The sequence below is a fragment of the Lepisma saccharinum genome, chromosome 27 (genome assembly GCF_977018435.1).
Source record: "Lepisma saccharinum chromosome 27, izLepSacc3.1, whole genome shotgun sequence".
Lineage (NCBI taxonomy): Eukaryota > Metazoa > Arthropoda > Insecta > Zygentoma > Lepismatidae > Lepisma > Lepisma saccharinum.
In genome coordinates this window covers 51693198-51719255 of record NC_139255.1, presented here as the reverse complement: position 1 = coordinate 51719255, position 26058 = coordinate 51693198, and the positions used below count along the sequence as shown (strand labels likewise).

General features: G+C 40.8%; 1 protein-coding gene across 1 annotated transcript in view; it reads right to left on the bottom strand.

Annotated features, from left to right (window-relative positions):
* LOC145980249 (dipeptidase 1-like) overlaps window positions 1-26058 on the bottom strand; it is a 256811-nt gene that overhangs the window by 99205 nt on the left and 131548 nt on the right. The window contains exons 4-6 of the mRNA XM_083113259.1: window positions 25655-25811; window positions 18841-18970; window positions 679-829 (exon numbers count right to left, since the gene is read on the bottom strand). Of these exons, the coding sequence (XP_082969385.1) occupies window positions 679-829; window positions 18841-18970; window positions 25655-25811 (438 nt within the window). The remainder of the gene's footprint in view (window positions 1-678; window positions 830-18840; window positions 18971-25654; window positions 25812-26058) is intronic.

Genomic DNA, 26058 nt, shown 5'->3' with positions numbered 1-26058 from the left:
GAGAGGAAAGAAGAGTTTACAGAATTCTTGTTGGGAAACCTGATGGTAAGAGACCAGTAGCCTCTCCGATGGCGCAGTGGTAGCAACGTTATCTTGTAATTAAGGGGTTACGTGTTCGATACCCGGTGGAGGCACATAGTGGTTCGGATTCCACTTTAAACTGAATGTCCAGTCTCGATTAGCCTTACTGTGCACAAAGAGGACTTAAAACATCAACTCAAACCAAACCAAGAGACCTGTAGGAAGGTCAAGATGAGGATGGATAACGTTGAGATGGACCTAAAAGAGATCGGTAAGGATTAATAAGAAGGATTTGTTTTGCCAAGGATAAGGACAGTAAGAAGGCTTGTCTTCCTGCAGCCATAGACCTTCGGGTTTAGGAAGGCTAGAGAGTTAGTTAATGGGGTAGTGAAGGTGTATCTCAGCGTTCGGCTGGTCAACCAAGTCGACGCTGTATACAAAAAGATAAAACAAATACCTGCCTGTCTGCTGATTCAAAAGTTTATTTCATTGGTCAAGCACACATCACGTGACCACACTGACACTGCAAACGGTGCAGACACCTAATACACTACGCGACATCAAATCAAAGAACTATACGTGGCTATTATAACCTCACTATGATTATCTTGAACATTTAGAGCAATGAATCATCGTTAAAAAGAGGAGATCACTCACCAAGGCGTATTGCAGTTGTGAGTCAGGGTCAAATATCGAACCCCTAGGTCGTACATCGCTCGCAGAACTCCCAGGCTGTTCCCTATGGAGTGTCCTCCTTCCACGCCAATCAAGCTGGCCAACTTGCCTTCCTTGTGGAACTGCTGGATACCTGCAAGTCAAGAAATCAGTATTATATCTCTCATCATATTCCATTTGACATTAAAATAACAATACAGAGGTGGTTCCGGGAAAAGATTTAGTTCTGACGAATACTACAAAAGTCAAACAAAAATTATGTGATACTCTGCAACAATGTGGATTGATTTAAATCAAGTTGATTTACATTTTAAATCTCGATTTAAATCGCTGTAAATAAATAATTTATAGAATAATGTACAGCGTGTAACAAAAGTCCGTGAACACTTTAAAAAAAAATATTGTAGCCGAACGAGTAGTACATCATTTCAAAGAGTAAAGTTGTACGTTTTTCTCATTGCAGGTGTTACGTGTAGTTCCATATAACGTCGCTAGGTGGTGCCATAATCAACATGGCGCTTTCTGGAGCTGAGAAGGCTTTCTGCGTGCTAGAATTTGACAAAACAAAAGAGTGCAACGGATGTCCAACTAAAATTTTATATGAAGTACGGGAAAGCAGAACCAACCAGGAAGGCAATCTACAAGTGGCATGTAAAGTTTGTTGAAACTGGGTGTTTGTGTGTCAAGAAGAGAAGTGGTCGGCCAGGTGTGAGTGAAAATGACATTGAGCGAGTGAGAGAAGCCTTCACAAGGAGTCCGAGAAAATCTATACGCAGAGCTTCACGTGAGTTGGAAATGTCAGCAATGACTGTGGCGTGTTTTGCGTAAAAAATTAAACATGAAACCGTACAGACTACAGTTAGTGCAAAAGTTATATCCTAAGGACAAAGACCACCGATTCCAGTTTTGCTTTGCATTGTAGGTCAAAGATGATGCTTTTGTGAATTTCATAATTGTTTCGAACAGGCAAAATTGTACATTGCCTTCCTGGTTGGTTGTGCTTTCCCGTACTTCATCCTAAATTTTCGTTGGACATCCGTTGCACTCTTTGTTTTTGAAAAACTAAATATGCTGACCAAGGTAGTAATTTATTTTATTAAAAAACATAAACTAAACGTAACGTTTCAACCTTCTAGCAAGGTCTTCTTCAGACTCTGTATCAAGTACAAAAGTAACAAGATACAAAAACAGGGTATTATATATACACAAACATTACTCCCTCCAGACTATTTAGAAAGTTGTTTGGAACTTTCTAGCAGGTGACTTTCACTTTCCAACTTTACTTTCACCTAAAAGGCTAAACACAATTACTTCCATATAGAATGTGGTTGGACTTTTTAATCTCACGCTCTTTTCCCTTCATTTTTCTTCCTTCTCCTCTCCTCTTTTTCTCTTGTCCTTTCCACTCTTTCCAACATCTTCTTCCATTCTTTGTTTAACTTCAGTCCCCCATTCCAGTTCATAGTGTCTTCTTCACCTTTCTTCTCTATTTCCTTGGCTTCCTTCCATTTTCTCACTAGCATTCTCTTCTCCCTTCCTATCTGCTTAGCCTCATCCCACTCTATGTCATGTCCTGTTTCTCTCGTGTGTTTAAATATTGCATTTCTCTCTCTCTTAAGTCGTACTTCATCCCTATGTTGTTTCAACCTGTCTTTCAGCCTTTTTTTCGTTTCTCCTATGTACACACTCTGACATTCTTTACATTTCACTTCGTAGATAATCCCTTCCTCTTCTCTGTTTTCCTTTTTCTTGTTTGCATTCCTCGCTATTCCTAAGATGCTTCTCCCTCCCTTGTCAAATTCTAGCACGCAGAAAGCCATCTCAGCTCCAGAAAGCGCCATCTTGATTATGACACCACCTAGCGACGATATATGAAACTACACGTAACACCTGCAATGAGAAAAACTTACAACTTTACTCTTTGAAATGATGCACTTTGTCACTTTGTAAAGCTACTCGTTTGGCTACAATAATTTTTTAAAGTGTTCCCGGACTTTTGTTACACGCTGTATATAAGGATTTAGTAGATATTAAAATAACTTTTTGTGAAAGTACATTAATCTTTTTATAATTTAATGCTGGTTTATTAGGCTCTAGGATAGGATAATAAAGGAAACAAGATATATGTACCGATGGTGCTCATACGAAAAGAAATATAACATGTAAACTGTAAACACACATAAATTTATCTTGAAATAAACTTCAATAATTTTTATGAGCAAAAATAGCAAACATTTTGTGTAGAACAATATGCAAAATACTAATTATATTAAACTGCAAATAAACATAGCAGCTGATATTTTGCAAACTATAATTAAAAAGATTGTCAAAATTCAGCTACAACATATTTTAACTTACAATTATATATTACATCCAGAATGTTTTATTTTCACTGGAAGAAAAGTTACTGAAATTATTATAATTTCATTAACACACTCAACAAACATTTTCATAGTAGGTTCATATATACAGTATCAGAAACAGAAGATTTACATTTTTTTATTTGATTTAATCAAAGTGTTCAAATATTTTACAGGGCCGTTTGCTAGAAAAAGCCTTTCTATAATAAAACATATGTCCATACGTATGTCGCCAAGAACCATACAAGCAATATTAAGCTAGTTTTTGTTTTAAAAAATCGATTTCAATAAAAAAATCTGATTTAAATATGAAAATAATCAAAAAATATTTGTTTAAATAAAAAGCATCATTTGTATCCACCCTGTTCTGCATACACATCAAATTTAGTATGGTGTCAACTGTTATTTATAGAGAGTTCGCAAGGCTGCAACACTGAACAGGTGAGATACAAAACACCATTTTATCATTTTGAACACGGAGTTTCCACTCCACACTTGCAACAATGAAGAGCAGTGGTAAAACCTCCTTCACGGAGATCGACAACGTTGCAATTGAATTGTGAAAATAAACGCGACTACGTACTATCGCGCCCAGACGCCTTCAACCGTCATCACGTGTTAGTATACAACCTGAGTTAATTACATCCTGGTTCTCTGCAAGTCATCGACTCCCAACACTATGCACTACATCCTAAAGAAAATTGGTACAAAAACATCTTCAGCGTAAGTTTACCGCCGTTGGAAACACTGCTGGCGATCTTCCCCAGGAATAAGAATCTGATCTGCCAGTCTAAATTAAATTCTGATCTCTACATCTCATCTACTTGAACACAATACGCTTGATCCTAAAGAATATCCATTCAAAAATATTTTTAGCGTTAGTTGACCACCGTTGGAAACACTGCTGGAGATCTCCCCCAGGAAGAGGAATCTGATCTGCGTGAAAATTGGGTGCGGTTTCTTCCTCCTGGGGGCCAGCGGTCAAGAGCTTATCTCATGATCCGAGGAGATGAGATCGCGTAATTTGATTCCCCCCGGGCACAGGAGTTAAACAGACAAAAGCTAATTGAACGTCCTGTTTGATTTTTGCGGGTGTAATGAGACTTAGTGAAGCATCGATTTCCAGTTCGTTGGTCAACTTAACAGGTGATTGTCGGGTCCACTTCCTTTATCTCCGTCACGGCTCGCCTTTGCACAACGCGAAACTCAAATTTGACCTGCTTGTACACACGGAACTGCAGCTTTATGTTACTGCTTACTGACATTTCTGTCTTGTATAACGCTATTTGCTCCATTTTTGCTTCTTTCAGATGGCATCTGGTGGCAGCTATGTCATGTGAAGATTTACTTATCTGCACTTTAGTTCCATCAGATGATATCTAGTGACAGTTTTATCATGTGTAACGTTACATTTCTGCACTTTGTTGTTCAGAGGGCTTTGCTGACAGTTCTATCACGTGCAACGTTACATTTCTGCACTTTTGTTGTTCAGAGGGCATCTGCTGTCAGTTCTATTATGTGTAACGTTACATTTCTGCACTTTTGTTGTTCAGGGGGCTTTGCTGACAGTTCTATCACGTGCAACGTTACATTTCAGCACTTTTGTTGTTCAGAGGGCATCTTCTGTCAGTTCTATTATGTGTAACGTTACATTTCTGCACTTTTGTTGTTCAGAGGGCATCTGCTGACAGTTCTATTATGTGTAACGTTACATTTCGGCACTTTTGTTGTTCAGAGGGCATCCGCTGACAGTTGTATCACGTGTAACGTTACATTTCTGCACATTTGTTGTTCAGAGGGCATCTGCTGACAGTTCTATCACGTTTAACGTTACATTTCGGCACTTTTGTTGTTCAGAGGGCATCTGCTGACAGTTATATCATTTGTAACGTTACATTTCTGCACTTTTGTTGTTCAGAGGGCATCTGCTGACAGTTCTATCATTTGTAACGTTACATTTCTGCACTTTTGTTGTTCAGAGGGCATCTGCTGACAGTTCTATCACGTGTAACGTTCCATTTCGGCACTTTTGTTGTTCAGAGAGCATCTGCTGACAGTTTTATCATGTGTAACGTTACATTTCTGCACTTTTGTTGTTCAGAGGGCATCTGCTGACAGTTATATCACGTGTAACGTTACATTTCTGCACTTTTGTTGTTCAGGGGGCTTTGCTGACAGTTCTATCACGTGCAACGTTACATTTCAGCACTTTTGTTGTTCAGAGGGCATCTTCTGTCAGTTCTATTATGTGTAACGTTACATTTCTGCACTTTTGTTGTTCACAGGGCATCTGCTGACAGTTCTATCACGTGTAACGTTACATTTCGGCACTTTTGTTGTTCAGGGGGCATCTGCTGACAGTTCTATCATTTGTAATGTTACATTTCTGCACTTTTGTTGTTCAGAGGGCATCTGCTGACAGTTCTATCACGTGTAACGTTACATTTCTGCACTTTTGTTGTTCAGAGAGCATCTGCTGACAGTTCTATCACGTGTAACGTTACGTTTCTGCACTCTTGTTGTTCAGAGGGCATCTGAGGACAGTTCTATCACGTGTAACGTTACGTTTCTGCACTTTTGTTGTTCAGAGGGCATCTGCTGACAATTCTGTCACGTGTAACGTTACATTTCTGAACTTTTGTTGTTCAGAGGGCATCTGCTGACCGTTTTATAATGTGTAACGTTACATTTCTGCACTTTTGTTGTTCAGAGAGCATCTGCTGACAGTTTTATTATGTGTAACGTTGCATTTCTGCACTTTTGTTGTTCAGAGGGCATCTGCTGACCGTTCTATCATGTGTAACGTTACATTTCTGCACTTTTGTTGTTCAGAGGGCATCCGCTGACAGTTGTATCACGTGTAACGTTACATTTCTGCACATTTGTTGTTCAGAGGGCATCTGCTGACAGTTCTATCACGTTTAACGTTACATTTCGGCACTTTTGTTGTTCAGAGGGCATCTGCTGACAGTTATATCATTTGTAACGTTACATTTCTGCACTTTTGTTGTTCAGAGGGCATCTGCTGACAGTTCTATCATTTGTAACGTTACATTTCTGCACTTTTGTTGTTCAGAGGGCATCTGCTGACAGTTCTATCACGTGTAACGTTCCATTTCGGCACTTTTGTTGTTCAGAGAGCATCTGCTGACAGTTTTATCATGTGTAACGTTACATTTCTGCACTTTTGTTGTTCAGAGGGCATCTGCTGACAGTTATATCACGTGTAACGTTACATTTCTGCACTTTTGTTGTTCAGGGGGCTTTGCTGACAGTTCTATCACGTGCAACGTTACATTTCAGCACTTTTGTTGTTCAGAGGGCATCTTCTGTCAGTTCTATTATGTGTAACGTTACATTTCTGCACTTTTGTTGTTCACAGGGCATCTGCTGACAGTTCTATCACGTGTAACGTTACATTTCGGCACTTTTGTTGTTCAGGGGGCATCTGCTGACAGTTCTATCATTTGTAATGTTACATTTCTGCACTTTTGTTGTTCAGAGGGCATCTGCTGACAGTTCTATCACGTGTAACGTTACATTTCTGCACTTTTGTTGTTCAGAGAGCATCTGCTGACAGTTCTATCACGTGTAACGTTACGTTTCTGCACTCTTGTTGTTCAGAGGGCATCTGAGGACAGTTCTATCACGTGTAACGTTACGTTTCTGCACTTTTGTTGTTCAGAGGGCATCTGCTGACAATTCTGTCACGTGTAACGTTACATTTCTGCACTTTTGTTGTTCAGAGGGCATCTGCTGACCGTTTTATAATGTGTAACGTTACATTTCTGCACTTTTGTTGTTCAGAGAGCATCTGCTGACAGTTTTATTATGTGTAACGTTGCATTTCTGCACTTTTGTTGTTCAGAGGGCATCTGCTGACCGTTCTATCATGTGTAACGTTACATTTCTGCACTTTTGTTGTTCAGAGGGCATCCGCTGACAGTTGTATCACGTGTAACGTTACATTTCTGCACATTTGTTGTTCAGAGGGCATCTGCTGACAGTTCTATCACGTTTAACGTTACATTTCGGCACTTTTGTTGTTCAGAGGGCATCTGCTGACAGTTATATCATTTGTAACGTTACATTTCTGCACTTTTGTTGTTCAGAGGGCATCTGCTGACAGTTCTATCATTTGTAACGTTACATTTCTGCACTTTTGTTGTTCAGAGGGCATCTGCTGACAGTTCTATCACGTGTAACGTTCCATTTCGGCACTTTTGTTGTTCAGAGAGCATCTGCTGACAGTTTTATCATGTGTAACGTTACATTTCTGCACTTTTGTTGTTCAGAGGGCATCTGCTGACAGTTATATCACGTGTAACGTAACATTTCTGCACTTTTGTTGTTCAGGGGGCTTTGCTGACAGTTCTATCACGTGCAACGTTACATTTCAGCACTTTTGTTGTTCAGAGGGCATCTTCTGTCAGTTCTATTATGTGTAACGTTACATTTCTGCACTTTTGTTGTTCACAGGGCATCTGCTGACAGTTCTATCACGTGTAACGTTACATTTCGGCACTTTTGTTGTTCAGGGGGCATCTGCTGACAGTTCTATCATTTGTAATGTTACATTTCTGCACTTTTGTTGTTCAGAGGGCATCTGCTGACAGTTCTATCACGTGTAACGTTACATTTCTGCACTTTTGTTGTTCAGAGAGCATCTGCTGACAGTTCTATCACGTGTAACGTTACGTTTCTGCACTCTTGTTGTTCAGAGGGCATCTGAGGACAGTTCTATCACGTGTAACGTTACGTTTCTGCACTTTTGTTGTTCAGAGGGCATCTGCTGACAATTCTGTCACGTGTAACGTTACATTTCTGCACTTTTGTTGTTCAGAGGGCATCTGCCGACCGTTTTATAATGTGTAACGTTACATTTCTGCACTTTTGTTGTTCAGAGAGCATCTGCTGACAGTTTTATTATGTGTAACGTTGCATTTCTGCACTTTTGTTGTTCAGAGGGCATCTGCTGACCGTTCTATCATGTGTAACGTTACATTTCTGCACTTTTGTTGTTCAGAGGGCATCTGCTGACATTTCTGTGTAACGTTACTTGACTGGACATTTCTTTTTTCATACACCATCTTCTGGCAATTCTGTCATATGTGACGTTACTTTTCTGAATTTATGTTTCTTCAGAGGACATCTGCTGACAGTTCTAGCATGTGTAACGTTACGTTTCTGCACATTTGTTTCTTCAGAGGGTATCTAGGCCTCCCCGATGGCGCAGTGGTAGCGTCGTCACCTTGTAATCAAGGGATCCAGGGTTCGATACCCGGTGGTGGCACAAGTGGTTCGGATCCCACTCTAAACTGTAGGTCCAGTCCCGATTAAAGTGGACTTTTAACACCAACTCAACTCAACATTCAGAGGGCATCTGCTGACAGTTCTGTCAAGTGTAACGTTACATATCTGCACTTAAGGGCATCTCGTGATAGTTTTGATACCAATGACATAACTTTTCTACAATTCTGTTTCTGCAGGGGATATCAGCTGGGAGCTGAGAAATTACCTTTCTGCGGTTCTTTGTTTCTTCGGGAAGTGCACGTTTACAATTCTTCCAGGTGTAACTTTACCTTACATTTAGAAGGGATATGCTGTTCTTTGTGATCGAAAAGGTAATGGAGCAGTGATTTTCTTTTCATTAGATGATAGCTATCTTAAGATATAACAATAGTGGGTTTGTTGCTGATTAATACGTATGGTTTCTTAGGAGTAGAGATCTGTTGCTATTGCTGTCTAGACGTTCATGAATGTGTAACTCTCTCCAACCTTCGTGCTACAGCACGCTCCGATACCAGGGGTCCCAGGTTCGAATCCCAGCCTGGGAAAGGGTCTTCTTTGTGAGTATCCATTAACAAATATCATTATACCAACACGCATATTCGCGATTAGCTAAAAGTGGCAGAACAGCAAAGTAAAATAAACCAAATCGATCGGTCATCTTTTTAGACAAATCTGATGCTATCTGAACAAAATCTGTCAGTAAATACGATATATTAATATCATAAACTGAATTTACGTGTTTATACTCTGGTTGTAATGAATTCAGGTTAAGGCATTCGGGAGTGCTGCCAGTTTATGGTTAAGTTTCAGGATGACTGATAAATATTCGTATTTGGGTTCGGAAATCTTCTATCTGTAGTTTCTTATACGTGGTATTTCTGTTCTCTGAGGGGATTTTTGTTTTAGTTTTTGTACAGTGTACAGCGGGACTTTGGCAGGTTTCAAAGACTGTGACGTAATAACGAGCGGTTGCGCTGTTTTCAGCCCCACTTCCACCCATTCCTTGTTTGGAGAACGCCAAATAAACGTCTGTCACGGAATCCGTTCCGGAGGTTTTGCCACAGCACCGTGGCTGAAGGGAAGAAGAATCTAGTTGGACTCAAGTGCCAAGAGAAAAGAGGGGAAGGGGAGGCTTTTCTCCCTCACCCGCCTCGCTCGGTGCTAAAGTTAACGGACGAGGGTTTCTGGATGTTGCAGCTAACATCTTCTACGCTTCGTTGTGCCTTCTGTCTCTCTGTTTCAAGCAATGCTTCTTTTTCTTTGTTGTGGAAAGACTTTCTCTCGGTTTTGCCCAAAGCCGTCTCGTTGTGGTGGTTGTCTCGCAGTTTTGTTAGGAAAACAAGGAGGTTATTTTTGGTTTTGCGATACCAGGAAGTAATCACCAGATGTCATGTTGTTTCGAGACCTCACGCTGGAAAACATTCCTAGCCAGAAGGTTTCCGGAACAAGCATTTGCAGTGTGGGCGGAAAACAAGAACAAGGAAACCACACTTTTTTGCTTGTACTGGGAAGGTCGACAAGAACCGTCAGAAATTGCATTATGAGAGCGAAGGGAGTAAAGATATGTACGGAAACACTGAGGATGATTTGTCAATTATTTTCAAGCACTATCAGCAATTTTCTTCTTCTCAATTTACTTTTATTCCTTGCCAACTCTATTTTGTCACGCTCGTAGGTTCTAATTATACATTTTGAGTGAATTGTATGAGGGATATAAAGGAAAAGAGAGGGACAGAGAAGAAATATGATCTAAGAGAGAGAGAGGAGAGAGAGATTGCATGACACGCGCACACAGAAAGATTACACATAAACACACACAAGCAGACATACGCACGGGAATGGAGAAAGAAACAGATATAGAGATGTGGAACGAGTAAGAAACATAGATGCTAAAAAGTGGAGCGGGAGGGAAAGAAGGCAGACAAGGAAAGTTTCTGAGATATAAAAATACACACACACACACAGAAAGAGAGAGAGAGAAAGGTGCAAAACAGAGAGATAGAAAAATGCGAAAAAGAGTGAAAGAAAGATGCAGAAAGAGGGAGAGATATGAAAAACGAGAGAAAGAAAGAGAGAGAGAAAGAATGATTTACAGAAGAGGAGATAGATGGATAATAAAAGTAGAGAGTGGTAGAGAGTAAGAAATGCGGAGAGAGAGAGAGAAAAGGATGCAGAAAGAGAGAGAGAGATAGAGAAAGATGCAGAAAGAGAGAGAGAAAAGAAAAGATGCAGAAAGAGAGAGAGAGAGAAGAAAAGATGCACAAAGAGAGAGAGAGAGAGAGAGAGAGAGAGGGAAAGAAAGATGCAGAAAGAGAGACAGATGGAGAAAGAGAGATAAGAGAGAGAGAGAGAGAGAGAGAGAGAGAAAGATGCAGAAAGAGAGAGATAGATGCAGAAAGAAAGATGCAAAAAGAGAGAGAGAGAGAGAGAAAGATGCAGAATGAGAGAGATAGATGCAGAAAGAAAGATGCAAAAAGAGAGAGAGAGAGAAAGCTGCAGAATGAGAGAGATAGAGAAAGAAAGACGCGGAAAGAGAGAGAGAAAGAATGATTTACAGATGAGGTTTTAGATGAATAATAAAAGTAGAAAGTGGTAGAGAGTAAGGAATGCGGAGAGAGAGAGAAGGATGCAGGAAGAGAGAGAAAGGTGCAGAAAGAGAGAGAGAGATAGAGAAAGAAAGATGCAGGAAGAGAGAGAGAAGAAAAGATGCAGAAAGAGAGAGATAGATCTAGAAAGAAAGATGCAAAGAGAAAGAGAGAGAAAGATGCAGAATGAGAGAGATAGAGAAAGAAAGACGTAGAAAGAGAGAGAGAAAGAATGATTTACAGAAGAGGTTTTAGATGAATAATAAAAGTAGAGAGTGGTAGAGAGTAAGGAATGCGGAGAGAGAGAGAAGGATGCAGGAAGAGAGAGAGAGAAGCAATTAATGTAGAGCATAATTAGAATCAAATAAATAAACAAACTATAAAATCGCCATCTGCAAATAAGGGCGCTGTTAAAACTGATAAAACGAACTACACTGGTATCACCACACACAACTTTTTGTTACAGCCTCGTATTATTTTCAGTTACTTTGTTTATTTTCTATTTTACCAAATTACAAAAAAAACTGTCATAAAACAAAACATTCACATGGGATTTCGTCTTGTGTACACAATGTTTGTTTGTAATTACATAGCATTAAGTGTTTGAACTGCGGAGTCCTGGTTTCAAACGGTTTCCATAAAGGTGTGTGGGAGGAAGGGTACTGATGGTGTGGGGGGAGGTGCAAATGTGTCAGACCGCCTGCGGTGCGGGTGGGGGAGAGAGTAAATACATACACCACGAAACGGATTAGGGCCACGAATGCAGCGTGGAAAATTGAATTTTGAGCAAACATTTATCTCGCTAGGACGACTGGTGCGCACAGAGGCGTGCTGAAATGGAGGGGGGATATGGGGGGCATAACCCCCCTTGCGACTCTAGTGGAGATTAAAAGGTCACACCTCGCTCTCGGAGAGGTGCAAGCGGGATGCGTTTTCGTTTAGCAGAAAAGCCGTGGTTTTTCAGACTTTGTTGCATCTCTACAAATAAAATGAAAAGTGGAACAGCGTAGGCGTCTTTACGTTCAGATTTTTTAGGGCTAATTACGGTAAGAAATTGTTGAGCTAGGCAGATATGTTGAAAGTTTAGGAGTGGAAGGGTATGATGACACGATGAATATGATAGACACTCGCAGAGAAATTACAACACCATTAAGCCTTGTTTTCATGATATGAAAAACTCAATATGATGACCAAGGCAGAAATTTATTTCATTATAAAACATAAACTAAACGTAACGTTTCAACCTTCTAGCAAGGTCTTCTACAGACTCTGCACCAAGTACAAATGTAAAAAGGATACACAACAGGACGATGGAATGGGGGACTGAAGTTAAACAAAGAATGGAAGAAGGAGTTAGAAAGAGTGGAAAGGACAAGAGAGAAAGAGGAGAGAAGAAGGAAGAAGAATGAAGGAAAAAGAGCGTGAGATAAAGAGTACAACCACATTCTCTTTCAGGTGAGTACAGTTGACAAGTGAAAGCCACCTGCTAGATTGTTCCAGAACTACTTTCTAATAGTCTGGAGGGGAGTAATGTTTGTGTATATATATATCGTCCTGTTTTGTACCTTGTTACATTTGTACTTGGTGCAGAGTCTGAAGAAGACCTTGCTAGAAGGTTGAAACGTTACGTTTAGTTTATGTTTTATAATAAAATAAATTTCTGCCTTGTTCAGCATTTTGAGTTTTTCGCAAAGAAAGTGCATTCCGAGACTGGGATTCGCATCCGAAACCTCCGGCGTCGTAGCCCAATGTGCTAGGTGCTCTGCCATGGAGGTCAGCAAGTCCTCTAGATGTTCAGAAAAGGGTTGTTATTTATGGATTTGATTTGATTTATTCCGTTCATTTCATCATCTACGGTACAAAATGTACAATGATATTGGAAAAGTCATTCTTATTAATGAGTAACTAAATTATAAGATTATGCTAGATATAAATAGTAAAGTACTAATACAATTCACATTCACACCGGGAATCGAATTACTTACATTGTATTGTGTTAGTTGCCCCTTTAGGCTAATCGCAACGTTTATTGAAAGATGCTTAGAAATACTAGTAGACTATGCAACAATTCACAAGGCACAAGAAATAATGAATTAAAGGCCTTCGGATCAAGTAAAACTCACAGATGAATATCGTATTTGTGAGTGAAGTCACCAGAGCTTCGTTAGCCCATGTTTCCAGTACGTTTCCTTTAATACTCAATGCCTATGTGGAGCGCAAGGCAAAGCAATGGTTACTGTGGTGAGGAAAAGGTTCTGCTACAACCAACAAGACTGGTGGAGCTACCTATACGAGAGAGTTCAAAGCTGCGGCCGTGTCCAAACACCAGAGTTCCCGGAAACACGGTTATCTTGGATCAAAGTCGACATTTCCTGCCTCCGTGATAGCTGCAACCAAGTGACCTAATTTCAGACACTCCTAGGATCATATTTTCCGGAATAATCACTAAAGCAGCATATTTACTATATTCCTTGGCATTTTTGCTCTCTAATGCTCTCTTCTATCTCACTTCTATAATTTTGGCGGCATTTTTCCAGGAGAGAGATGTAAAGCAGAAACTTTTCCTCACATTTGCGATTTACATGTTATTTAGTTGCACCTGGTAACCCTGAAACCTCTATTGTAGTCGTCACAGATTGGTTTAAGGCGAGACCACTTGATTTGATTCGATTTCATTTTCGTTATTTATTGTCCCTCTTCTGCCATTAGGGGTTTATCGCGCCGATGAGGAGGAGTGATGACATTGATGAATCGACGCTCACAAAGAACACGCTTGTCCAGATCGGGACTCGAAGCCGGCGGCCTGTGCTAACCATTCAGTCATGGAGGTCGGTTTCAGACAAGAAAATGCGAAAAATGTCAAGAAAAGAGTATAAAATCCAACACATTTTTTGTTTATAAGAAAACACAAGACTATTTGATTTGTTTCATTTTGATTTTCTCCAATTTGAAATGGTTTGCATTATACTTTAACCAGGTGTTTCATGATATTTTGAGATTACTGGCTAAGTGATTCCTGGTTAAAGCAATTGAAACGGTGTTAATGTATTTTAAATATTTTTCACGAATCAGGATTGTTGAAAATTAAGATATTTTTCATGGATCACAAGGAGTGTCGAAATTTAACATACTTTACTTCGATCACAACAATTGTTAAAATTTAATATTTTTTAATTATTTTTAATTTATTGGAAGTATCTCGTACCTTTGCTAATTTATTTACGTTCTTGGAAAAATTGTGAATGGCTGATATGTTGCTTGCACGTGCACCAATTATGCGCAGACTGCAACGTCAGGGTTCAAACTGTGATCTTAGAATGCGAGACCACCTAACAAACATATTTCCAATACACTAGTTCACTTCAGAGAAGTTCTGTCGATCTAAAACAACATTACTGGTCGATACTACAGTGATAATTTTTGCATATATCTCTTTTCGGTGAATTTGTATAAAGCTTTCTACTCCGATTCGCTTCATTACTTCATTTGTAGACGTTTCTGCGCCTTAAAGTTAAATAAAAATTGAAACTGTCTCTTTGTAATGAAAAAGGAACATGAAAAGTGGTGAATATCCTTTACGGGTTTCATGTAATTTTTAATCAAATTAGGGTACCACGACTTTTGGACCATCCTATTCTCAACGATTCAGCTTTAAAAATATTTTGAACACACGCTAACGAAAAAGGAACGCAGCTTTTGCGATCAACGTTTATCTAGTCAACCTGTGAAGTACGCAACCAGCAATACTCTGTCGTATTGTGGGTTGTATAACTTTCAGGATATGTTGTTTTGTCGTATTCTTGGATTGGCAGTGATTTGGAATGATGTAAATTCGAAATTCAACACTTGCTTCCCTTTCTTTGTACTTCTCTCTCTCTCTCTCTCCCTCCCTGTCCCTCTTTCCTCTCTCTTTCTCTTTTCTCTACAGACAGCTATTTCCCATCTAACGAGTTGGATACATGTAACAAAGAAAATGATAAGAAAAAAGGAGATTAGAACCCCCCTGTAACAAACTCGAGTGTTTGTTTGATATTTGTTGACATATTGAGATTATTTTAAAATGTTTGTTATTTCAATTATATCACAGACAAATAGAAACATACGGTATAGCTGTTAATTGAACTTAAACATATATATTCTGAAATGCGTCATAATCTCGCAGCGTTGACGTCACACTTCCAACTCGCCAGAGAGAAAGTGAATTGACTCGCCTGAATCTTTTCACCTAACGAAGGGCGGAGTTGAAATAAATAAGTGAAGGTGAAGATTAAATAAGAACATTGTCAAGGTAGGAATATAAGAATAGTTTTCTGTTTTTGTGTTTTTCTTCTTGCCGATATGTGAAAGTACGGGACTAATTACTTAATTAAACTTTCGTGATATGGGTGTGAATTGCAAATGTTAATTTAGAATGTTCGTGTTTTTTAATGGTCAGTGTTCTGAACTGTTACGTGAATTGATATTATCATCTTTTCTGGCTTTAGGAATTGAGTCTTAAGTAATGAATTATCTATCTGTAGGTAGTATATACACTGGCTGACAAAAAAAGTGAAGCACCCAGAAGGAGTGGTCGAAGATTACCCCATTTCGGTATACCTGCATACCATTGATGTGTGAGTAAATGATTAGATGTACAAGGATCTGTAATGTGTAGAACGCCCACCAGAGGGCATTTGTGACGTCACCTCTTGTTGCTGATAAGGTGGGACCAGTCACCTGCTGTGAGTCAGACAGTGCAGCACGAAGTTCAGAGAGGAAAACGAAGCACCGGCGATGCCTCGCAGACGCGTTAGACAGCCGATCCAGCAATTGACAGCATTTGACAGAGGCCGCATTGTGGGACTGCATGAGGCGGGTTGGTCGTATCGGGCAATTGCCAGGCATGTGGGCCATTCAGATGTCACAGTGGCCCGATGTTGGAAACAATGGGTACATGAGGGCACCCATGCACGTCGTGCAGGTTCAGGTCGACCAAGAAACACCACCCCGAGGGAGAACCGTCGTATGGCGCTCCAAGCAGTGCGGGATCCCACAACTTTGGCACCCGTCATCCGAGAACATGTACTGGACACTCTACAACATCCTGTGAGTTCCCGCACAGTGTCTCGACGACTCGCATCCGCCGGATTCGGGTCCTACCGCCACATGCGCCGGTTGCCGTTGACACCACAACACCGACACCTGCGGTTGGTGTGGTGCCGTGCTCGGGAGGCATGGACAGAGGACGAATGGCGTCGCATCATGTTCATTGATGAGTCCCGCTTCTCCATGACCTCCGATGACCATCGTGTGCGGGTGTGGCGGCGTCGAGGGCAGAGGGCACATCCTGCCTACATTGTGGAGAGACACACAGGTGTGACTCCTGGCATCATGGTGTGGGGAGCCGTTGGATATGCGTTCAGGTCACCTCTAATAGTGCTTCGGCAGACTTTGACGGCACAGCGATACGTCACAGACATTCTGCATCCACACGTCCTACCCCTTATGGCACAGCACCCTGGGACAGTGTTCCAACAAGATAATGCACGCCCTAACACAGCCCATGTGTCTATGGACTGCCTAGAGCATGTTGAGCACGATCCCCGGACCTCTCCATCATTGAACATGTGTGGGATGACATTGGACGGGGACTCCGTCCTAGTGCCAACCTGTGGGATCTGGAGGGACAGCTGCAACACCTGTGGACGAACGTGCCTCAGGAGAGGATCCAAAGGCTGTTTGACACTATTCCGAACCGCATAAGGGCATGCATTGCAGCCAGAGGGGGTGCGACACCCTACTGACCTGGCGCCACCATTCCACCTGTAACTGCCAACGGGCTTGACTCTTGCATCCTATATTGTAATCAGTTCAATAAAGGTACATGGACTTTCAGCATATGTAGTTTCATTCACGTCCAGCCACTCCTTCTGGGTGCTTAACTTTTTTTGTCAGGCAGTGTATATACCGGGTGGCCAGAATTAAAGTTACCCAACTCAGAGCCCTCTGTAGCCTGTTTGAGGCATCGTAGAACTCTGAAATTTGGTGAATCTACTGTACAGACCATGGGGAAGAGGATGGCGATAAAAATATAGTTCAGTTTTCCGCCAGCAGGTTGAAATTTGGCGCTCTACTTCCATGATGGGTTATAATAATGACGTAAACTGCTCCAATTGGTTATGGAATTCCCTTTAAAACGAGAGATTATTTTCTCGCAACTTCCAGCCACTAACAAATGTCTTTCTAATTAATAACTCAGGTAAATCACGTAACGTGATTATTTGTACAACCCATCATGAAAATACAGCGCCACATTTCAACCTGGTGGCAGAAAATTGAACTATTTTTTTATCGCCATCCCCTTCCCCATGGTCTGCATATTGGATTCACCAAATTTCAGAGTTCTACGATGCCTCAAACAGGCTACAGAGGACTCTGAGTTGGGTAACTTTAATTCTGGCCACCCGGTATATATGAAAAAACGAATATGCCTGTGTGAAAATACAACAGTGCATAATTTCGGATATCGGTGATTTAAAACCAGCACGCCCTAGTGTGTTAAATAGAGTCTCATGTTCCCGACCCAAGGGGCAGCGGACTAACTTGACGACTGGAGTCCAACAGGAGGATGTTGCACCCAATATGCTAAAATTCAGCACATGTTTACCTAACATGCGAATGAAGGTGGAAAGCTCAAAATTTGCACTTATGACCCAGCCTCATGATGGTAGTTTGGGAGCTACTTGAAAGCAAGGGAACAGACTCTGATCTCGAAGCCCTAAAAAAGCGGAAATGTGACATGCGCTGACCACGTATCACCCAACGAAAAGCCACTAGTTAAGTGCCTCTAAGAGCTGTTTGTGCCCACGGAGTTCGTTTCTTTTGTTCCTGGTCAGATACAGTCAAATACTGTTAAATACAGACCTAATTTGAGTCAAGGTTTGGACAGAAACAGAGTGAAAAAGAAAAATATAATGGTGATAACCGAAGTTGAATATCCTTGAAGATACCTCCATTGAATAAAACATCATAGTTGCTTCTTCTGTGTTATTGCTGTGGTAAAGATAACTATTAACTCTGAGATAAGAGTATTTTCTGAATAACTGAAACAATAAAGGAACTTTGATTTGGGCACCGTAAAGTGGTGGAAAGAAATACTTCCTTCGTAGTGCTACTTTAACCTTTAAACAACCAATGGGTCATATTGACCCATAGAAAGTATAGTCGAAAACAGCCAATGGGTCATACATGACCCATGGTGCCAATTACAACATTCACGTGCTTTTAGGACCTTCATACTTGTATGTGAGGTTGTAAACGCTGACAGATGTTGAGATAAGACTTTGAAATGTCATGTGGAAGAACCCCCCCCCCCCCTTTTCTCTAATATGCAAATTAGCTATTTTTAGCCAAAATGCTGGATTGTACATATTGCATCATATTTCAGCCTGTATGGGAACTAGGGACTTAAAACGAGTTTCACTTTGTTGCAAAAGGTCTACTCTTTCATAACAATGCAAAAGTTTGCGACCTTTTTAAAACATAACGGGAGAAGAGGGGGCGAACGCCAGATTTTGTTTCATTGAAATTTGGGGACTTGGCCCCTCCCAACCCCGTTTTTCTCACTTGGGCTTTCTAAATTGTACACGGTCGTGTCCTCCGATATTTTTGCTTTCAAACAAAAGTTATCCGAAGTAGATTGCTCAAATAGTCTCAGAGATATAACGTTTTTTCTGAAATAAGTGTAAAAATTTAAAAATAGCGCGCAAAGGCCGCGGCGAGAGAGGGGTTACTTTCGAAAACCGGCTTGACTGTTTAAAGGTTAAAACCCTAGAGGGGAAGTATCTTTTTCCATCACTGTACATTCTATCCTAGCATGTCTCGAACATGACCACGCTATAAGCATTCACAAAGAATGACCGACTTACCAGCAACACTTGTGGCCAACTCTAAGATGTAGTAGCTCCCAACCAGCCGCCTTATTACGTTAATCTGCTCCAATGTCAACTGGACGGCGTCTTTGTACTGGGCTTCACAGGGAACATACGCTGACCAAAACTGTGGAGAAACATAAACACACGTTACATGTGGCTCTACCAGTCTTGTAATTACTAAACATACTTAATAAACAATCTCTCTTTATATAAAAATGAATGGATATGTGGACATGTGTATATGTGTGTGTTTGTTTGTGCAGCAATAACTCTCGAACGCCTGGAGCAATTTCAACCAAACTTGGTACACGTATCACTTGCAATCTGGAAATAACTACTGTAGGGATAAGACTCCCCTGGTACCTCTAGGAGTGGGGTGGGAAGGGGTGACATGTAAAAATAATCTAGAACCTCCGATATTAAATTCCGCACAAACAGACATCCGTGACTCTATGCAATCCGCACAACGATAATGTTTCTCGGGTTGTCTAACATTCAGGATGTGTTGCGAATGGAATCCATACTTTTCGTGACACTCCCAATGCGGTTCAAGTTCATCACATATCGTCAGGGGGGTTAAAGGGGGTGAAAAATAAAATGCCAAAAACGACATAGATTAGTGTCGAATCCATGGTTTTCGGAGTCGCTAAGCTAATTGGTGACATTCACTATCACATTTAAAATTAGTTACATGTTACACTATAGTTAGAATTCATTATTTTCCTGTCTAATACAAGATTGGGATAAATAAATACCCGGCCAACGCCGGGTAGTGAGCTAGTAGGGAATAAAAGTACCTTGTACACTATGGACAAATTTAATGTTACTATGGAATTATTCAAATAGGTGCTGAAATTATCATTTATGCTGAACAACAATAGTTTATTACTGTAGTAAGAATTGTAGAGATTTTATCATACGATTATGATCCAGATCGTGTAAATTCAATTATGCAGATTGTATCAATCTAATCATTCCATCCTTCAAACCACCAAGATGTGCAATTTACGTAATTGTAAACATGTCACTGCTAATTTCGTTTTCAAACTTTTTTTATAGTTACCATGGTAACGAGAGTTTTGTTTACTGGAACGAGAGTGTTTCTTTCCTTGAATATATGACGCTGCATTTTCAGTTAACCTTTCTACAAACCGTCAACATTCAATTTGAGAAAGTTGCTACGAATAAATTGCATGCAACAATTTACCCCTTTCGAAACAGTTAATTAAAGTAAATAAATCGTAGGACGGTTGCTTGTGCGACTAGTTTCTCTATTCACACGTACATTCAGCACAATGCGTTCGCCTCGTTGTATGGCGTTAAGAAAGCGAAAGGAAACTACAGGAATACTAAGGCAAGCAAATTTAAACGTACCCCACAACATATAAGGTTGCCATGACATCCGGACACGTACTATATATCGGCCATTTACGTTTCGTTGTGTAACTACATGTGCTTCGAGTAAGTTAGGTTACGTTGCTGTTACGTCATACGAGGGGAGAGTGAAAAGTTTTGAGCCTCACATGGAAGTGATGCTAGGTTTTTGGAGGCTGTAAGGTTTGAGTTTTAGGACACTCTGTGGGAACTTTTATGAAATTCACATGTTTTCTTCTATTTTTTGTCAGGTTGAAAATTAATGAAGTGTCAGAGAAGAGAGTGGGCGACAGGGTCGTGATTCGGTTGTTGGCAAGGCCTCACTGCACAGGCAACTTTGGACGATTGCTGCTTTACCGCACTTCCCCATTCACCTTATTGCCCCGACCTGGCCCCGTTAGATTTTCATCTTTTCCCTGCTATGAAGAATTCACTTCGAGGACGTCTTTCCACACGGACGAAGTTTGTCATTCAGTGGTGTGACACCCAGGACAAATCATTCTACCAGATGACTCTAAACAAATTGCATCACAGAATGCATAAGTGCATTGATCTGTGGGGTGATTATAGAGATTATGTGATTATGTAGAGAAATCATAATGAGAAACTGTAGCTCAAACACCTCTTCCCTGTAAGGGTCAAAACTTTTCACTCTCCCCTTGTACATCCAAGACTGGGGTTTGTGCTTCATGTTGGTGTAAATAGGGAGATCTGTCATAGAAGCAGCAGTGACAAGTGTTAGGAGGGGGTAATATGCATAGTGTAGTTTAGTTATTTCGCGTCGCCTTGATGTCACTTTTGGCTAATCGCGACGAAGAGGATGATTGAATGAAGTTCAATGGACACTCATAGAATTAGTCTATGCTCAGAGCAGGACTCAAACCCGGAAACTTCTGTGGCAATATGTGTCTTGTAGATACTTATCCATTCCACATATTGATGAGCCAAGAGTGGCACACGGGCATAATTGATGCGTGTGTGTGTGTGTCAGACTTTAGTTAATGCAATATAGACTTTTCTATGATTACATTTGTGATTTACATTAAGGCATTCACAACTCTGTTTATAACGATTATAAGACTGTGAATCGTGTAGTATTGAAATGAATTTTTATTATTGTTCTCTAGTTTAATGGCGGCGGAGCCTGTGGCCGAGTGGTTAGCACATCGCGCTGCGACGCCAAGGGTCCCGAGTTCGAATCCCGCTCGGGCTTGGTTATTTGTGAATATCCATTCAACAATTTCATCATTTCATCACTCATCCCCATCTTCGCAAATTAGCCAAGAGGCACAAAACGCGATGTAAAATAAACTAAATCAATCAATCAATCTAGTTTAATGGCAGCGATGAATAATGTATCTCGCCTTGGATTCAAACCTGCAACACTTAGCTTCACAGCACATTACGTGCTGACGTAACGGAGTAGTCGTCACAACCCCACGAGCTACGAAGCCAGACGTCCTAGGGTTCAAAACTTGAATAAGGCATTGGATGCATGGTTATATTTGTCCCATCGTCCACTTCTCCATTAATCCTCATCGCCATGATGAACCCAAGGCAAGGTAAAGTGACGTAAAATAACATATTGCGCTAATATGTTCGCTACAGAGCTGTTTTGACGTGAGATTTGAAAGTTCTGTTCTTATCTCGTATGGATGAGAAAAAGTGACACATGCTAAGATCAGGAGGAGGAAAAAGATGCGAAATAATGTCCAAATAAGAGCACCATTGGGAGTCATAAATGCTGCAGGTTAAAACGAATAGGAAAACTTGAAAGAAGTTCTAATGGCAGGAGATAGAGGCTTCATCATTCGAGTTGGTGCTGTAAAAAGAAATGACGTACTCCTATGAGACTGTAGTTACTTGGGACTGTAAATCAGTAAGCATTTGAGGATTGATGGCCTGCACATCTTACAGAGATACCCAATACTTCACTTTGAGACAGTTTTATCATGCCAGGAAGTTTATGAGCAGATTAAACTAACGTTTCCAGGACAAAGTACAAGTTTTTGTAGAGAAAGTCAGTATGAGAAACCAAGAGGAAGAGAAGGAGGTTTAAAGAGGAGAAGAACAGAAGACAAAATAAGAAGTAGAGGAGAAATAGACAGAAAGGGTAAAAACGTACAGAGAGAAAGAGGGAAAAGTAAGAAAATGAGAGATGGAAGTAAATAGTTAAATAGATAGTGCGTGAGAAAAGAAGAAACATGGTAAGCAGAGAGAAGGGTTACGGAGAGAGGAGTAAAATAGACAGAAACTGTAAAAGAACGATATACAGAGGAAGAGAGAAGAGAAACATGAGCGAGAAAGAATGAGAGGGCAAGAGAGATGAATGAAACTTAAAAAGAGGGAGATTGGATTGGATTGATTTATTGTTTTAAGTCCACTTTATGCACAGTAAGGCTAATCGGGACTGGACCTACAGTTTAAAGTGGGATCCGAACCACTATGTGCCTCCACCGGGAATCGAACCCGGGACCCCTTGATTACAAGGCGACGACGCTACCACTGCGCCATCGGGGAGGCAAAACAGGGAGAGACGAAGATAAATGGTAAGAAAATGGTAAAGAATGAGAGCAAGAGAGATGAATGAAACTTAGAAAAGAGGGAGAGACGTAGGTAAATGATAAGAAGATGGTAAAGAATGAGAGAGCAAGAGAGAAGAATGAGAGAGCAAGAGAGAAGAATGAGAGAGCAAAAGAGAAGAATGAGAGAGTAAGAGAGAGGAATGAAACATAGAAAAGAGGGAGAGACGTAGGTAAATGATAAGAAAATGGTAAAGAATGATAGAGCAAGAGAGAGAGGAATGTAACTTAGAAAGACGAAGAGACATAGATAAATGATGAGAAAGGAAATGACAAAGATGGGAAGCTGACAGAGTTGAGACATGATGATAGGTTTCAAAGTATGGCAACTGTTCCCCATTTCTTGACATTTTCAACACTAGATACTTTGCAGCTAAGCGAACGAAACTCAGAAAGTATTAGCACATAACTCGCTTTAGAATTTGACAAGACATCTCGTAAATATTGTGATTGGTTGAAGAGGAGCAGGGGGCAAAATGGGAGTAAGTCATCAATTTTGTGATCACAATTGGTTTGGTTTGAGTTGCTGTTTTAAGTCCACTTTATGCACAGTAAGGCTAATCGGGACTGGACCTACAGTTTAAAGTGGAATCCGAACCACTTGTGCCTCCACCGGGTATCGAACCCGGGACCCCTTGATTACAAGGCAATGACGCTACCACTGCGCCATCGGGGAGGCCCCATTTTGTGATCGCAATAGTCGTACTTGTAACGTGGCGTTCACAATTTTCAATGAGTGCTTCACAACTGGTCAAATTATACTACTACTGGTCATGCAACAAACCACATCTATTGATTGATAATAACCAATCAGAACATACCGTAACATTTGAGCTGAATTTTTACAGCAACGATATACGTGGTCTGTTAGGAAAGTAATGAGACTGATTTTCTGTAAACGATGAATTTTATTATTTTTACAAATCAAGGTTATTCCTTTCAAAATAGTTCCCTTGGGCAGCTACACAGCGATTGAGGCGTTGTTTCCATTGTTCGTAGCAGTGCTGGAAGGCTTCTGCTGGAATACCTTTCAGCTCGTCGGTTACGCTTTTCTGGACATTATCCAAAGTATCAAAATGGCGTCCTTTCAAGTGGTTTTTGAGCAAGGGAAATAAAAAGAGTCACAGTAACTGAGATCCGGCGAATAAGGGGGCTGAGGAACCACGGGAATGCTTTTTTTGCCAAAAATTCATTGATGGAGACTGCCGTGTGACATGCTGCATTGTCGTGGTGCAGCATCCAAGTGCCTGCAATGTCTGGTCGCACACGTGCAACCCTTTTCCAGGGTCTTGCAAGGACTTCATTCGGTACACACATTCAAATTTAACTCACTACTGATCATTCTCACCGTCAATCGACGATCTGACCTCACGAGAGACCTCACTCTTTCCACATTGTCATCCGTTTTTGAGGTTGAAGGTCTTCCCGCACGAGGTTCGTCTTCCACTTGTTCTCCGCCTTCCAAAAAGGACTTGTGTCATCTGAACACTTGTGCCCTAGATAGTGCATGTTCTCAATAAGCCCTTTGTAACTTTTCATAAGTCACAGTAGCGGATTCGCCAAGCTTAACACAAAATTTGATGGCACAACGTTGTTGAAACTTTTGCCAGTTCATTTTCGTAACGCACCTCACAAACACAACTTCACGTCAGACGCTCTCAACAATCGTGTAGCAACTGTAGCAAGTTGAAACTTGTACTGAGTCAACAGCAAGCGTTCACTTATCTGCCGTGTGAGGGTTGGGGCATCAGCGTTGCCCGTTCGTGCACAGTGTTGCCAGTCTCATTACTTTCCTAACAGACCACGTACGTTAGGGGCCTGGTCTTCAAAGGGCTGTTACACAACAGAGATTAGTTTTATACACTATGGGGGACTGCCTGGTATTTATACCGGGTGGTTCAAAAGTACCGGAAGGGTCACATATCGTGAGAAATACACATCGAATCGGAAAACAAAAAATACGTGTTGAATAAGTGAAAGAAAGCTATTCAATGATATCACACTTGATTCCCCACCTCCGTCCCCTGGGGGCGAGGCGGGGGCAACTGTAAAGTTTTAAATGAAACCCCCATTTTGTATTATAGAATCGGAAAGAGGACTTCATTCCGAGTCCAACGAGCTATCAACCTTCCTCCTAGCTTAATTAGGACTAGAGATATGGCGATTTTAAATTTTCGGCCCTCCCCCCAAAAGTGAAAATTTCATAAAACCCCAAAAAATGTCAAAGGGACGTATCTCTGCCCCTAATTGAGCTAGAGTGAAAGCGATTGCAGATTCGGAATCTGCACGTCAAGACCTTTCAATAGGGTATATGGAAGGTTGCTACGATCACATGCAGATTCCGAACCTGCAATCGCTTTCACTCTAGCTCAATTAGGGGCAGAGATACGTCCCTTTGACATTTTTTGGGGTTTTATGAAATTTTCACTTTTGGGGGGGAGGGCCGAAAATTTAAAATCGCCATATCTCTAGTCCTAATTAAGCTAGGAGGAAGGTTGATAGCTCGTTGGACTCGGAATGAAGTCCTCTTTCCGATTCTATAATACAAAATGGGGGTTTCATTTAAAACTTTACAGTTGCCCCCGCCTCGCCCCCAGGGGACGGAGGTGGGGAATCAAGTGTGATATCATTGAATAGCTTTCTTTCACTTATTCAACACGTATTTTTTGTTTTCCGATTCGATGTGTATTTCTCACGATATGTGACCGTTCCGGGACTTTTGGACCACCCGGTATAAAAAAGTTACCTCCTGTTCCTCCTTCGCTGTAACCAAACTATCTAGAACACAGACCTTCGGGAGAGATATTTTACTTACTACAGGAATCAACTGAAAGCGGCTGTAGTGCACTTACCTGAGCTCCAACCATCCCCTTCTGAAGTCGTGGCAGGTCGGTCTGAGACCACAAACTTCGCGACCAAGGCTCCGTCTGGCGGAGATCTGAGGAAAAGTTGAACTTTCGGAGTTGGTTGTGGACGAAGTTGCGAATGTTCCAAGGCAAGTCGTTGTGCCTGAAAAGTTTTGAAAAGAATGACATTAAAAACCACTTTTGCGATGATACTACACGAGTCTAATAACATATCAGTTCCTTTATTTCAGTGCAGGAAAAATAAACGTCATGTAATTTATTGTATTTTCTAGTAGATGAGAATAATCGTTTATTTCAGTTGAGTAAATAAAACGATATAATTCAGTGTTTACGATAGTATATGAAAAATAGATGATAGTGAATAAATTGTTTACTTTTGTAGATAAAAA